The following is a 13,865-nucleotide window of genomic DNA, read 5'->3' as shown; positions in this document are numbered from 1 at the left end:
GTACTGGTTAGCACTGTTGCCTCACAGCAAGAAGGTCCTGGGTTTGAGCCCCGTGGCCGATGAGGGCCTTTCTGTGCGGAGTTTGCATGTTCTCCCCATGTCTGCGTGGGTTTCCTCCGGGTGCTCCAGTTTCCCTCACAGTCCAAAGACATGCAGGTTAGGTTAATTGGAGGCTCTAAATTGACCGTAGGTATGAATGTGAGTGTGAATGGTTGTTTGTCTCTATGTGTCAGCCCTGTGATGATCTGGCGACTTGTCCAGGGTGTACCCCGCCTTTCGTCCATAGTCAGCTGGGATAGGCTCCAGCTTGCCTGCAACCCTGTAGAACAGGATAAAGCGGCTACAGATGATGGATGGATATATATTTAGATTATAAATACACATTGTATAATACAGATATTTTTGATAATATAGGTATTGTGTAATATGTATATTTCATATAAGTTATTGTAGATTGCATATTTATTTATATTGTGTAACGTCTATATTGTCCATATTGTACATTACATGTACATATATACATTTCTCTTATATTACAGATACATAACTTTTATATACACATATTCATCCCTCCTTCCTCTGTATGTGTCAATATACTTGGCTAATAAACTTGATTTTGAAGATTTTTTTTAAACGTTGTTGTAATCTTATCAGCCAATCACAAGTGAGTGTACGTAACTCCAACCAATAGTCATAAATATGGTCAGATGACGCACTAATCGCCACCAATTAAATCGTCGGGGAGGCGGGTGCATGACATATAGTGACCAAAGAAGTGATTCTGGGCGATAGTTTTCAGTTCATTGTCAGTTGGTTTGTTTGGTTTTATCGTGAAGGATGAGAGAAATTGTTCATTTGCAAGCAGGACAGTGCGGCAACCAAATTGGTGCCAAGGTAAGAAGTGAAAGACGGTCTTTTGAGAGATTTACAGGTTTTCCCGGCCTCTGTCTGAGGGCCTCAGTCTGTTTTAGCTCTTAGGGATTGTTGAATTGTCATTTGTTTTAAACGTTATTATTTTAAATGACCATTTTTGTATCGTAGGCCCATTAATATCTGTCTGTAAATAATACAACAAACATATGGTTAACTATCGGACTCAGTAATAAACCCAACATTTGGTAAACCGTTGATTGTAAAGCCCAAATGTCTTCTGACAGATTAAATTCATAGTTCATAATGTTTTAAACGATAAGCGGTTTGCTGTGAATGAGCTAATGCTGAAACAATGCAGCTGCTGAAGGGTGTTTACCAGCGCGCATGCGCACTACCGGCCGTTCACGTGTTGATAGAACATGGAGAGGTTACGGATTACAGAAATGTTAAAAAAAAAAAAAAAGTGGGGGGAATACAAGCAGGGCCGTAGCCAGTATTTTAAAATCACAGAGGTCCGGGATGTGAGGGGGTGAATTACACGTCACACAAGAGATCTCTTCCTGAAATTACTTTTAATGGTGTTTGAACTGAATATCATCATCATCTAATCTCATTATCTGTAGCCGCTTTATCCTGTTCTACAGGGTCGCAGGCAAGCTGGAGCCTATCCCAGCTGACTACGGGTGAAAGGCGGGGTACACCCTGGACAAGTCGCCAGGTCATCACAGGGCTGACACATATGCCGCTTTTCCACTACAAACGCGGCTGAGCCGTGCCGTGCCGAGTCGAGCTGAGCGGGGCTGTTGGAGTTGCATTTCGACTACAACCGCGCTGAACCGTGCTGGTTGGAAGTGGGTGGACACATTGGGTGGAGTTAGCGAAAGTGGGTGGACGTCACGTGATGTCGTTAAGCAGCGCAAACAGTGACATCAGTGACAGTGGCGGAACAAGTCAGAGCCGGGCCGGGGGCGGGGCAAATGACCGGGCCCTTTATTAAAGCTTATCATAACATCATTTTAGGCTACAAAATGTCCGCAACTGCGGTGTTTACCAATTTCAACACTACCGGGTGCAACTATGTTATTTAGTACATCAAGTCCTTCAAACGAACATGTAACTCAGAAACAAAAAACATTAGGATACTGTACATGGCTCATAATAAAACATCAATAGCCTATACTGCGCACATTATTTGAAGGGCATACGAATGAGCGCTCAGAGGTTGCAACGGTGACAGGAAGAGTTAGAAATAAAAGGAGGGCGGTGCAAACCTCACTGAATGCACTGTGTTTACCAATTTCAACACTACGGGGTGCAACTATGTTATTTTGTACATTAAGTCCTTCAAACGAACATGTAACTCAGAAACAAAAAAACATTCGGCGACATACTGTACATGACTCATAATAAAACATCAATAGCCTACTGCGCGCATTATTTGAAGGGCATACGACGAGCCTTGCGCTCCGCGAACTCGTGCACGATGCTCTGTATGTCACTGATTCAGTGAGCTTTTAAGCGGTAGTCTCACGACCCGGAGAGTAAACAATAAACATGGAGGACATGGAGTCGTTAGTGTTGCTGGTCTTGGTGCTGTGGCTTGTTGTCACCGACAACGCGGACAGATACTGGCAAGAGCGTATAGATGAGGCGAGGCGCATAAGGCTTCAGAAATTCTCGTAATTCGTAATTCTTCTTCTTCCGGGTTTGCGGTGTTTACAGATCCCAGCGCGCTCGTGGGGCGTGTGTGGGCGTGTGAGGACACTCCTCCTCACCAATCAGTGCACAGGGGAGTGTCTGCTCACGCCCCCAACCTCACTCGGCACGGCTTGGCTCGCTTCAGCCCCACTCCAAAACGGTGCGAGTTTTAGGGGCTAAGCAGGGCTGAAACGAGCTGAGTCGTGCTGGTTTTTGGTAGTCGAAACGCGAGCCGTGTCGGGCTGAAGTGAGCTGAAAAAGGGTAGTGGAAAAGGGCCAATAGACAACCGTTCACACTCACATTCACACCTACGGTCAATTTAGAGTCACCAGTTAACCTAACCTGCATGTCTTTGGACTGTGGGGGAAACCGGAGCACCCGGAGGAAACCCACGGGGAGAACATGCAAACTCCGCACAGAAAGGCCCTCGCCGGCCACGGGGCTCGAACCCGGGACCTTCTTGCTGTGAGGTGACAGTGCTAACCACTACTAGCCTGGGCCCGCCCATCCTAAGCGTGATGCAACACGAGGGCCTGTTCCGAGCTTAGTCTGGCCAGGCAAGCTATCTACAGCATTTCCAAGCTCCCGAAAAATCGGGAACCAATCAACTTTGAGCATCTCCAACGGCCCTGGGTAGAGGCGTGTTCAAGGCAGTGACGTAGTAGAACTGCGACCGGAAGCCATAGATTGTTTACAGATCTATGCCGGAAACGCTTAATTCACATCACGAACATGGAGCAGCGGCAAGCCTTTAACACAGCGGTAGATGCTGTATTGAAAGCATTCAATGGGAAGTTCTCATTGAAAACGGAGCAAAGAGCAGCCCTGGAGGTATTTATTGAAAGGAAGGACGTTTTCGCCTTGCTCCCGACCGGCTTCGGTAAGGGTTTAATCTACCAGTTAGCCCCGCTGGTAGCCAAATCAATGGGGCTCAGAGAGAATCCTATCGTCGCGTCACATACGTCAGAGGAAAGAGTGATGCGATTGGTTTAAGCTTCGTCACAGCCTTTTCTGGCTTCGACCAGTAGCAAACTGAGGCATTTCAGGGAGGCGGGTCAACCACGGGCTCTGGGAAACGGTTTGGCTTAATAGCTTGGCCAGACCAAATGCTCGGGGAGCTTTGAAGTCGCGTCGGCCAGGCTAAATCACTACACCACCGTGCCGCCCCAAGACATTTTAATGTTGTTCTTTTTTTTTTTTTTAATCCTGTTGAATATTTAGCATACAAATGTATTTTCAGCTCTTAAAAATGACTGAGGTCCGGACCTCGGTGGCCTCATAGCTGGCTACGGTCATGGATACAAGATACGGATGGCGAATTTTACGGATGTTGCTACAAGTTCGTACAAGAACAGTGACACGGATGTCACAAAGATTGTCTCCATGGTGACGTTACCTGCTGATGGTAGCTACATGATGGAGGTAGAAGTTCCAGATAAAGCCGAGCCAATACTCACTAATTAGCAGACGAGTCTTTCGATAAGAGATGTGGAACATCTAACAATATACAGAGAACACAACTCTGAAATGCCAATTTTATTTTTTGACAGAGTTTGAAGTTTCTGTATTTCACCCAAAGACTGATGTAGAAAGGAGGGCTGAGGTAGCACATACTTGCCAACTTTTCAAAATTCTCATGGGGGAGAAAAGTGCGTGAACGGCATTTTCAATTGGATGAGGATCTGATGTGCGGTTGAAACGATAAAAACATTGGATCCCAATTAATTGCAAACCATTTGAAATTTATACAATGAGAGTTTTTGAATTGTTGATATTGTTTTATCAGTTACTCTAGGTTATGGGATTCATGTATCAGGCATGAGAGCTCAGAGTGAAAAATCTGAAATAATACTCTTGTCTTGAATTTTAATATAATAATGAAAGGGAAGTCTTAAATCAGATTTTTAGTTGAAAAATCTACTGCCTGAATATTGTATCCATACAGAGACCCACAGAAAATAACAAGTGATGCTTTAGAAGAATGTTCATAATTTCACTTGTAAACTTTCAAACATAAATTCAAAATAGCACTAAGACACTACCACACACTTCAAATACACTCACCAAACAAATTCTGTCATGCAAAATTTCACTAAACAATTGAGAAGCTGTACGGTTTGTTTCTGAAATGGTATGGAAGACTAGTTTAATTTCACACTCAAATGTCCATTGTATTCTGATTTAGGCCACTCGTTTTATATTATCTGGTTGACGGATCCGCCGAAGTGCTGAGAAAACTGACGCTTGAAAAAAAAAATTCAACTTTTAGTTTTTATTTTTCCCCTGCCAATCTCTCAAAAGATGCCGATGTGAAAATTTTATTTAATCTAAATTAAACGTTAAGTCACATCTTTATCATGACCATTTGATACCTCGCGATACAACTTGCCATTTTTCAGTCACTGTATTGACCCCACTGTATTTGTGTCTCGTGCCTCGAGAGTTCCCAAAGTGCATTGCGAATAATGGTGGCGTCCAGGAAGCGTGTTCATGCCATGTGAGAAGAATCGAATAACAAATCACAATGACTACGTTTACATGCACGTCCAAATCGAGCTGCTGTTGGTAATCGAGCAAAGGGTCCCAGCAGAGGGCAGCACGGTGGTGTAGTGGTTAGCGCTGTCGCCTCACAGCAAAAAGGTCCTGGGTTCGAGCCCCGGGGCTGGCGAGGGCCTTTCTGTGTGGAGTTTGCATGTTCTCCCCGTGTCCGCGTGGGTTTCCTCCGGGTGCTCCGGTTTCCCCCACAGTCCAAAGCCATGCAGGTTAGGTTAACTGGTGACTCTAAATTGACCGTAGGTGTGAGTGTGAATGGTTGTCTGTGTCTATGTGTCAGCCCTGTGATGACCTGGCGACTTGTCCAGGGTGTACCCCGCTTTTCGCCCGTAGTCAGCTGGGATAGGCTCCAGCTTGCCTGCGACCCTGTAGAAGGATAAAGCGGCTAGAGATAATGAGAGAGAGGGTCCCAGCAGGGGTGCCAGAGAAATCCAATCCTACATGCACAAGTGAAATCGGGCTATTGTGCAAGGTGCATTGTGCACCCGAGCCACACGTGGCGCTACACTCCCCATCGTGTTGGTACACTTCTGGTTGTCGTCATGAAGAAGAGCTATAGTGTTGCCAGATACTGCTGACGTTTTCCAGCCCAAAACATGTTAAAATCCGCTAAAATGCACTTAAAACTCCCAATCTGGCAACACTAGCAGTTCTGTGTTCAAGCTGTTAGGCTTGCTCTAACAGACTATGGCTACAAACTGTCCGGCGCAGAACACTGTTTTGTAAGACAACTTATTTTGCACAATAATATTTTTCTAAAGTCCATTTTTTTTTTTATATATATATTATATATATATAATATACACACACAATGACTTGTTTATGTACACAATTCAGCTATGCAACAGATGTATTTGGTGATACAGTAAGTGAGCTAAATTTTAACAATGCAAACAATGCCACAAAAAGAAAAGATTCATGCCGTTGTCATGATTCGTTGTCATGCCGACCGAGGCTGTTGTGTTTCCTGCTTGTGGTCTCGTCACTCGTCACTTCCGGAAGTAGCTCGACAACTAGCTCGATAGGGTATACATGCACAAAGTAGCTTGGCAGAAATCGCATAAACTAGGTCATGTAGCTCGATTCCGAGAAATCAAGTTCGGTTCAATTTCAGCCGAATTAAGGTGTATACATGGCATTTTGAACTTCGATTTCAGTCGAGCAACGGCAGAAATTCGATTCTCTCTATGTGCATGTAAACGTAGTGATTGACTTTGTTCGTGCAGGTTCGTTTAAATGGGGGACAAGCTGCATTTAAGCAGTCTGCCAAAGGAGAAACTGTCGGTGAGTTTATAATGCGCGTGGCAGACTGTGCTCTGGCCGATATCCTAGGGTATGTTTACTCTTTCCCTGGAACATGTACCACTTCTCATGGAATTGTAAGGTCTCCATTTTTGTATTGTGTGGAGTCCTACAGCTACAGCATATATGGAAGTTGACCTCACAAGGAAATGTTTTCCTTCGTATAAATATATACCTAAATTGGTTTTGCATTTGTTTCATTAATATGAACACGTCAATATTTCAACTGGAAACTTCTTTTGGTAGACTAGTACATATATTTTGGGTTAATTAATTTCAACAATACAGCCAAAAATTAAGTGCATTATTATTTTTTTCCTCTGACGCTTTTTTCATTTAAAGAAAATATTTTTTTCAATCTTGTAGCCTTATTTTTTTCTTATTTCGCCCTATATCACACAATTTGACCTGAAAAATCTGTCAACCAGAAAAGTGGCCTTAACTGCAAAAAGAAATTCTCAAGAGTTAAAAACCATTTCAATATGATAAATATATTTTGTTTATACAGAGGTGCAGATCCTACTGTATATGCAATTTAATTATACTTCTTGCTACAAAAATACAAAACATAATATAAATCTTAATTTAATTTCAATGTCTAAGTACTTGTTACATACACATGTACAAATGATCAACTATTTTTAATTAAAAATAAGAACATTAAGAATTTACATAAAAGGGTGTGAATGACCTATTGTAGTTTTGAAGACTATGTAATTTACCTGCTTTTACCCCACCGTAAGATTGGGATAATTGGAATAAATGAATCGCTTTGTAGCCTTACTTTGCAAAATGTGTTGGGCTGGCTGGTTGAACATTTGCTTATCCATGAAAATTCATTCTCCCATGCAACCTGGTATTTGCTTTCATGTTTTTGCCGTTTGGTATTGGGTTTAGTGGCCATGATGAATGACTGCTTGTAAAAAATGTCGGCCAGCCTGGGTGAATCCTACATTACGGAAGTGACTGTCGTTCTGTTTGTTGATTGGTTAAAAATCAGTTGACGTCAGCAGTGTTTCTCATACGATTCTGATTGGACATAATTGGGAGTATTTTTAACTTGGTGGTAGGGATTTCCCAAAACCGGGAGATTATCCAGTTTTTAATAAATACGATCAGGAGACGGAGACTAAAATCGGGAGCCTCCCGCCAAAATCGGGAGGGTTGGCAAGTATGGTAGCAGATGGTCACAGGTAAATTCATTTCAGTGATGACATTTTGGATACATTTTGGATACATCATTGACTTTGTATGACTTTTTTTTTTTGGTTTATCTTTCTATCTGTGTTTCTTCTTGTCTTTATTTCTTTTTCTTGTGAAGGGGACCCTGTAAGTTAAAAGGTTACTCTGGACTTAGTACTAGCTACATATCAGAACAAATGGGAAGAGTAATGGATAAGCACTTTCGAAAAGAAGTTTACGTCCCTTTGTCGCCAAACTTTAAGAACATCGCAGTGTTGCATCATCGGTGATAAATCTGCATCTCAACTGAAGGCACACACATTGCATAAAGCAAATAAAACAAAAGGGTTGTGTCATTTAAAAAGATGTAGATGGTAAAAAGCAGCATGGAATGGCGTGCCTATAAATTTATACAAAGAGTCTGTAGCCACAGAAAAGAATGTGGAGATTATGGACATGCCATGGAATGTCCATCAAATCCATTACCTCAGAGAGAATTTATTAATTTACTACTGATTTTTCATGGAAAAATTCGATCAGTGAATAAAAGATCGGTACATTGTAATTATTTTTTTCCGTGAAGCCGTATTTTGTGAGTGGTGATGTTAAGATATGGTTGTATCTGGTTAGGCTTGTGGAAATCGCTCAGTGGCCACATTTATATAAAAAAAACCCTGCTCTATTTCACTTATTTACTGTCCAGATAAAATATTAAACTTGTGTGGTTTTTTTTTTGTAACTTTTTTTTTTTTTTTATAAACAACCCCAATTTTTTTTATTTATTTATTTTTTTTTTTTGTGCCCTCAGTTTTGGGAAGTCATTAGTGATGAGCATGGAATTGACCCTACAGGCAGTTACCATGGTGATAGTGATCTTCAGTTGGACAGAATTAATGTCTACTACAGTGAAGCTACAGGTGAGGATTTTTCAGTGTTTAATTTTTAAATGATTTTTTTCAACATTTAATGTATGTTTCCTTACTTTTTAAACTTCATTTTGATCCTTTCAGGAGGCAAGTATGTCCCCCGTGCTGTGCTAGTAGATTTGGAGCCGGGTACCATGGACTCTGTGAGGTCTGGACCTTTCGGGCAAATTTTCAGGCCTGACAACTTTGTTTTCGGTAACTATTGCACAACCTTTTTTTGCACTAGCATTCAGATGCAAAGCAGTAAATCTGGTTGTCATCTGTCTTGCAGTCAAATGTGCATGAATTTTGGCTGTGCACCTCATTTTGATTCACCTATTGTTTGTTGCTAGCTCTAATACTGTCAATGCTTCCTCTCCACAGGCCAGAGTGGTGCTGGTAATAACTGGGCCAAGGGCCACTACACAGAAGGTGCTGAGCTGGTGGACTCTGTCTTGGATGTGGTGCGTAAGGAGGCTGAGAGCTGCGACTGCCTGCAGGGCTTCCAACTCACTCACTCGCTGGGTGGTGGTACTGGGTCAGGCATGGGCACCCTGCTCATCAGCAAAATCCGTGAGGAGTACCCTGACCGCATTATGAACACTTTCAGCGTTGTCCCCTCACCCAAAGTCTCTGATACAGTGGTGGAGCCTTACAATGCCACACTGTCTGTCCACCAACTGGTAGAGAACACGGATGAGACGTACTGCATTGACAACGAAGCCCTGTACGATATCTGTTTCCGCACCCTCAAACTCACAACACCAACATACGGTGACCTCAACCACTTGGTCTCTTCCACCATGAGTGGAGTTACAACATGTCTGAGGTTTCCTGGGCAGCTCAATGCTGATTTGCGCAAATTGGCTGTCAACATGGTGCCCTTCCCCCGTCTGCATTTCTTCATGCCTGGTTTTGCCCCACTGACCAGCAGGGGTAGCCAACAATACCGTGCTCTCACTGTACCTGAATTAACCCAGCAGATGTTCGATGCCAAGAACATGATGGCTGCTTGCGATCCACGTCATGGGCGCTACCTCACGGTGGCTGCAGTTTTCCGTGGCCGCATGTCCATGAAGGAGGTGGATGAGCAGATGCTCAATGTGCAGAATAAGAATAGCAGCTACTTTGTTGAATGGATCCCCAACAATGTGAAGACGGCTGTATGCGACATCCCACCCCGTGGCCTGAAGATGGCTGCCACTTTCATTGGGAACAGCACAGCCATCCAGGAGCTGTTCAAGCGCATCTCCGAGCAGTTCACAGCCATGTTCAGACGCAAGGCTTTCCTGCACTGGTACACGGGTGAAGGTATGGATGAGATGGAGTTCACAGAGGCTGAGAGCAACATGAATGACCTGGTGTCTGAGTACCAGCAGTACCAGGATGCAACTGCTGAAGAAGGAGAGTTTGATGAGGAGGAAGAGGAGCTGGCTTAAATATATTTTGTCAGTAACTTTTTTTTTTTTCCATGTTTTTCTGTTCAACTTTCCTTCTCCCCCCCCCCCCCCCCCCCCTTCTGATTTGTCTGTCAAGTTATTTTTCAGATTTTGTGTTCCTCACTTCTGTGCCTTCAAAGTTCTTTGGTTAATACCAATAAAACATGGAGTTAATAATCATGGTATTGGGGTATTTGTTGCAGTGACTTAATCCATGAAATCTTAGGAAAATAATTTTATTATGAAGACCAGTAGGGCTCTATTGCAGTCTTCTGGCACAAGGATCAGTTTGGTGAATTGGCGTTCCTTAAATATTTTAAGAGGTGGTGGCACAGTGGTGTAGTGGTTAGCACTGTTGCCTCATAGCAAGAAGGTCCTGGGTTTGAGCCCAGTGGCTGATGGGGGGGGCCTTTCTGTGTGGAGTTTGCATGTTGTCTGCATGGGTTTCCTCTGGGTGCTCCGGTTACCCCCACAGTCCAAAGACATGCAGGTTAGGTTAATTTGGTGGCTCTAAATTGACACTAGGTATGAATGAGTGTGTGAATGGTTGTTTTTGTCTCTGTGTCAGCCCTGCAATGATTTGGCAACTTGTCCAGGGTGTACCCTGCCTCTCACTCATAGTCAGCTGGGATAGGCTCCAGCTTGTCCGCAACCCTGCACAGGATAAGCACTTACGAATAGTTGATGGCTGGGATTTAAGAGGTTAAGGTCTTTAACTCCTTTATTTCACCCAGCAAAGCGTGAAGGGCATTCGGTGTAACCATCTGTAGTAGTCACACACTGCACAATTTTCAGTCAAGCAACTGTTAATCATAGAATGGTTTAGCTGCTTTTGTCACAAAGTAGTTTCAAGTATGCCTTTCTGTCCATTTAAAAATGAACTATGGTCATTGTTTGCTCATGTTTGTGCCCCCCCCGATGCATGTAAACACTGGTAGTACATTCAGTGCTGGAAACCTACTAAGAACAAGACGGTCAGTTTTAAGAAAACTGCTTTCAGTTGTGCAGTCGTGGGTTAGGTGCCCAGAGTAGATTCTGGGTTTTTTGGCAAGTTGTCAGGCTTTGAGTAATACGCCTTGACTTGCACAAGTATTAATAAGGTTAGACTTGCTTTTCTCTCAGGATTTTAGACAGAGTTTAAACTCCTACCATGTGCAATGTAACAAACAGGGCTGGATTGTACATGCCCACCTGAAAATCAATATCCACTTTTAACAGTTATATAAACGCCACCCAATCACTAGGAAGGAACAAACAGTTGAAATATCTTGTTGAAAAAATGTGTTCAGCATTTTATAAATGCAATCATTATGAACATTTCTCTTTAAAATGCTTTAAGTTTTCTGAAAGCTGCTTTTTCTAGAACTAAAATAAGTTTGACCTGGATTACTTCATTAATGAAGTACTAAACTGGGATGCTCCCTTCAGCTATTTCCTTTTCTTTTTAGACAAAGGGCTAATTTTAAGCCTCCTTGTTTAACTAGTCCTGGGTTGGAATGGCTGCAACAATGCTAGCTCCCATGTCCCTTTGTTAGCTGGAGAGTTGTCCATGGTAATCCACAGATTTCCATAGACATTGGTAGAGATATCTCTGATAAGGACGTGGTGAACACTATTAAAACAGTATTCAAGTAAGAATAAATAAATGTTCTCATGGTGGCTTAAAGCAGTTCCAGGTGTTGATTAATGCTATAAGATCTGATTATTCAGCTGACCAGGATGAAGTTCAAACTTCTCTGCTTCTTCACTGTATGACTCTCTGAAGAACAGAATGTTATGTTATTGTATGGCTAAGAACCAACATAGTCATATGAAAATAAGTACATCCCATGGAAATTGTGGACTTCTCAACATATTTAAACAAGCAAACATTTCACTCTCTTTGATACAGTGCCTACAGATAAAGGTAATGTACTCCAATAAATGACACATTGACATTTTGGAGTCATTTTCATAATTTAAAAATATAAGTCAGAAAAGTAAGGACACCCTTATCACACTTTGAAATCCATAAAATAAGATGCTCTTGATTCGAACCTCCTGCAGGTGGAGCCTGTCTTATTTCAACCTGACATCGCAGGTCTGGTGTTCTCTTTGCTACTGAAGTGTGTGGTGTCGTCATGCCAAGATCTAAAAAGATTTCTAAGGAGCTCAGAAAAAAAGTAATGGATGCCTATGAATCTGACAAGGGATTTAAAAGTAAGATGGCGCCGCAAGAATGGCAGCTAGTTGCAGTAGCTCCGAGCGTGTTTGTGTTTTGGTATGTTTTTGTACTTTTTTCGTGTTTCTTTCTGCACTACTCTCAGTCGGAAGTGTGCACTTCGAGATGTACTACGCGTGAGACTGTGCATTTGTATTTTTCTCTTTTTCTTTCTGGGGCTAGTGAAATCGGCATTAGCAGACCCTTTCAGCCACGGCTCCATTGTTTACACTCGGGAGCAGCTGTTAGCACTGCACAACACCAAGGTACTCCCTGTGGAAAGACCGGTGATCCCCGCGGAATTAAGGAGAAGGGGATGCAGAGCTGGAATGAAGTGCCGGGAGAATAAAAGACGGTATAAACCATGTACGGTATACCGTGTGTCATCATGGGAAACGTAAGATCTCTCCCTAATAAGATGGATGAGCTAACGGCACTAACTAGGCTGCAGAGGGAGTACCGGGAGTGTAGCCTTATGTGCTTTACAGAGACTTGGCTGAATGAACTCTCACCGGACTCACACGTCACTCTGGACAGATTTCAACTCGTGAGAGCGGACAGGAAAGCCAAGGAGAGCGGTAAGAGGAAAGGAGGGGGTATAGCGATGTTTGTGAATGACAGATGGTGTAACCCGGGGCACATCAGGGTAAAGGAGCAGTATTGCAGTAAAAACATTGAACTGCTAGCGGTTAGCATTCGGCCATATTACCTCCCGAGGGAATTCTCGCACGTTATCGCAATAACTGTGTACATCCCCCCAGCAGCCGATGCTGCTGCAGCCTGTGAGCTCTTACACACTGTAGTGTCAAAGCTTCAGACATCGCACCCCCAGTCCCTACTACTAATCTCTGGTGACAGAGATTAATCTCTCCCAACCTTCACTCAGTATGCGAAATGCCACACCAGAGACAAGAGAACTTTGGATTTAACGTATGTGAACACCAAGGACGCATATAGTTCATCACCCCTCCCCCCGCTGGGCTGTTCTGACCACAATCTGGTTCACTTGTCCCCTACATACATACCTATGGTGAATAAACAACCACCCACCAAGAGGTATGTAAGGAGCTGGTCTGAGGAGACCAGTATGGCACTGAGGGACTGCTTTGACACCACGGACTGGGATGTGTTGTGTGAACCTCACGGGGATGACATTGATAGCCTGACAACCTGCATCACGGATTACATTAATTTCTGTGTTGAAAACACTGTGCCAGTCAGGAAGGTACGGTGTTTTCCCAACAATAAACCCTGGGTGACCTCTGAACTAAAAGCCCTATTAAACGAGAAGAAGGTTTTTAAATCTGGCAACAAGGAGGAGATGAGGAGAGTGCAGAGGGAGCTGAAGCGGGGGATAAGGAGAGGCAAGGACAGCTACAGGAGGAAGCTGGAGGAGCACCTCAAGGGGAGCAACACCGGAGAGGTATGGAGAGGCCTGAAAACCATCTCTGACCACACAAAGGACAGTGGGAGGGGCCCTGTATCTGGGGGCCAAGACTGGGCAAATGAGTTGAATCTCTTTTTCAACAGATTTGACTGTGCCACCCCACCCTCCCCCACTCACCATAGTCCTGACTGGTCTGTGATATCACTCCACCCCCCCCCCCCCCCCCGCCCCTCATAATACCTCTGACACCAACAGCTCCCTCCTCACACCACATCACCCCCCTCCGATCCCTGCCAGACCAATCCACACACTCCACCCCCGACCT

The 13,865-nt window shown here is 43.5% G+C and overlaps 1 protein-coding gene across 1 annotated transcript; it reads left to right on the top strand.

Moving 5' to 3' along the window:
* Window positions 1-745: 745 nt before the first annotated feature.
* Window positions 746-10,130, top strand: LOC132898204 (tubulin beta chain-like). Its single transcript, XM_060939665.1, has 4 exons — window positions 746-894; window positions 8,418-8,526; window positions 8,620-8,730; window positions 8,899-10,130. The coding sequence occupies exons 1-4, from the start codon at window positions 838-840 to the stop codon at window positions 9,951-9,953; spliced, it is 1,332 nt and encodes a 443-aa protein (XP_060795648.1). The 5' UTR covers window positions 746-837; the 3' UTR covers window positions 9,954-10,130.
* The last annotated feature ends 3,735 nt before the right edge of the window (window positions 10,131-13,865 follow it).

The sequence above is a fragment of the Neoarius graeffei genome, chromosome 14 (genome assembly GCF_027579695.1).
Source record: "Neoarius graeffei isolate fNeoGra1 chromosome 14, fNeoGra1.pri, whole genome shotgun sequence".
Lineage (NCBI taxonomy): Eukaryota > Metazoa > Chordata > Actinopteri > Siluriformes > Ariidae > Neoarius > Neoarius graeffei.
This window is presented reverse-complemented; position numbering and strand designations above follow the sequence as displayed.

Excerpts from the sequence above, each read along its gene's own strand:
- LOC132898204 (XM_060939665.1), top strand. The coding sequence starts at position 838 with ATGAGAGAAATTGTTCATTTGCAAGCAGGACAGTGCGGCAACCAAATT. Across the intron at positions 895-8,417 it reads GCAACCAAATTGGTGCCAAG|TTTTGGGAAGTCATTAGTGA; the intron begins GTAAGAAGTGAA and ends TTGTGCCCTCAG. Across the intron at positions 8,731-8,898 it reads GCCTGACAACTTTGTTTTCG|GCCAGAGTGGTGCTGGTAAT; the intron begins GTAACTATTGCA and ends TCCTCTCCACAG.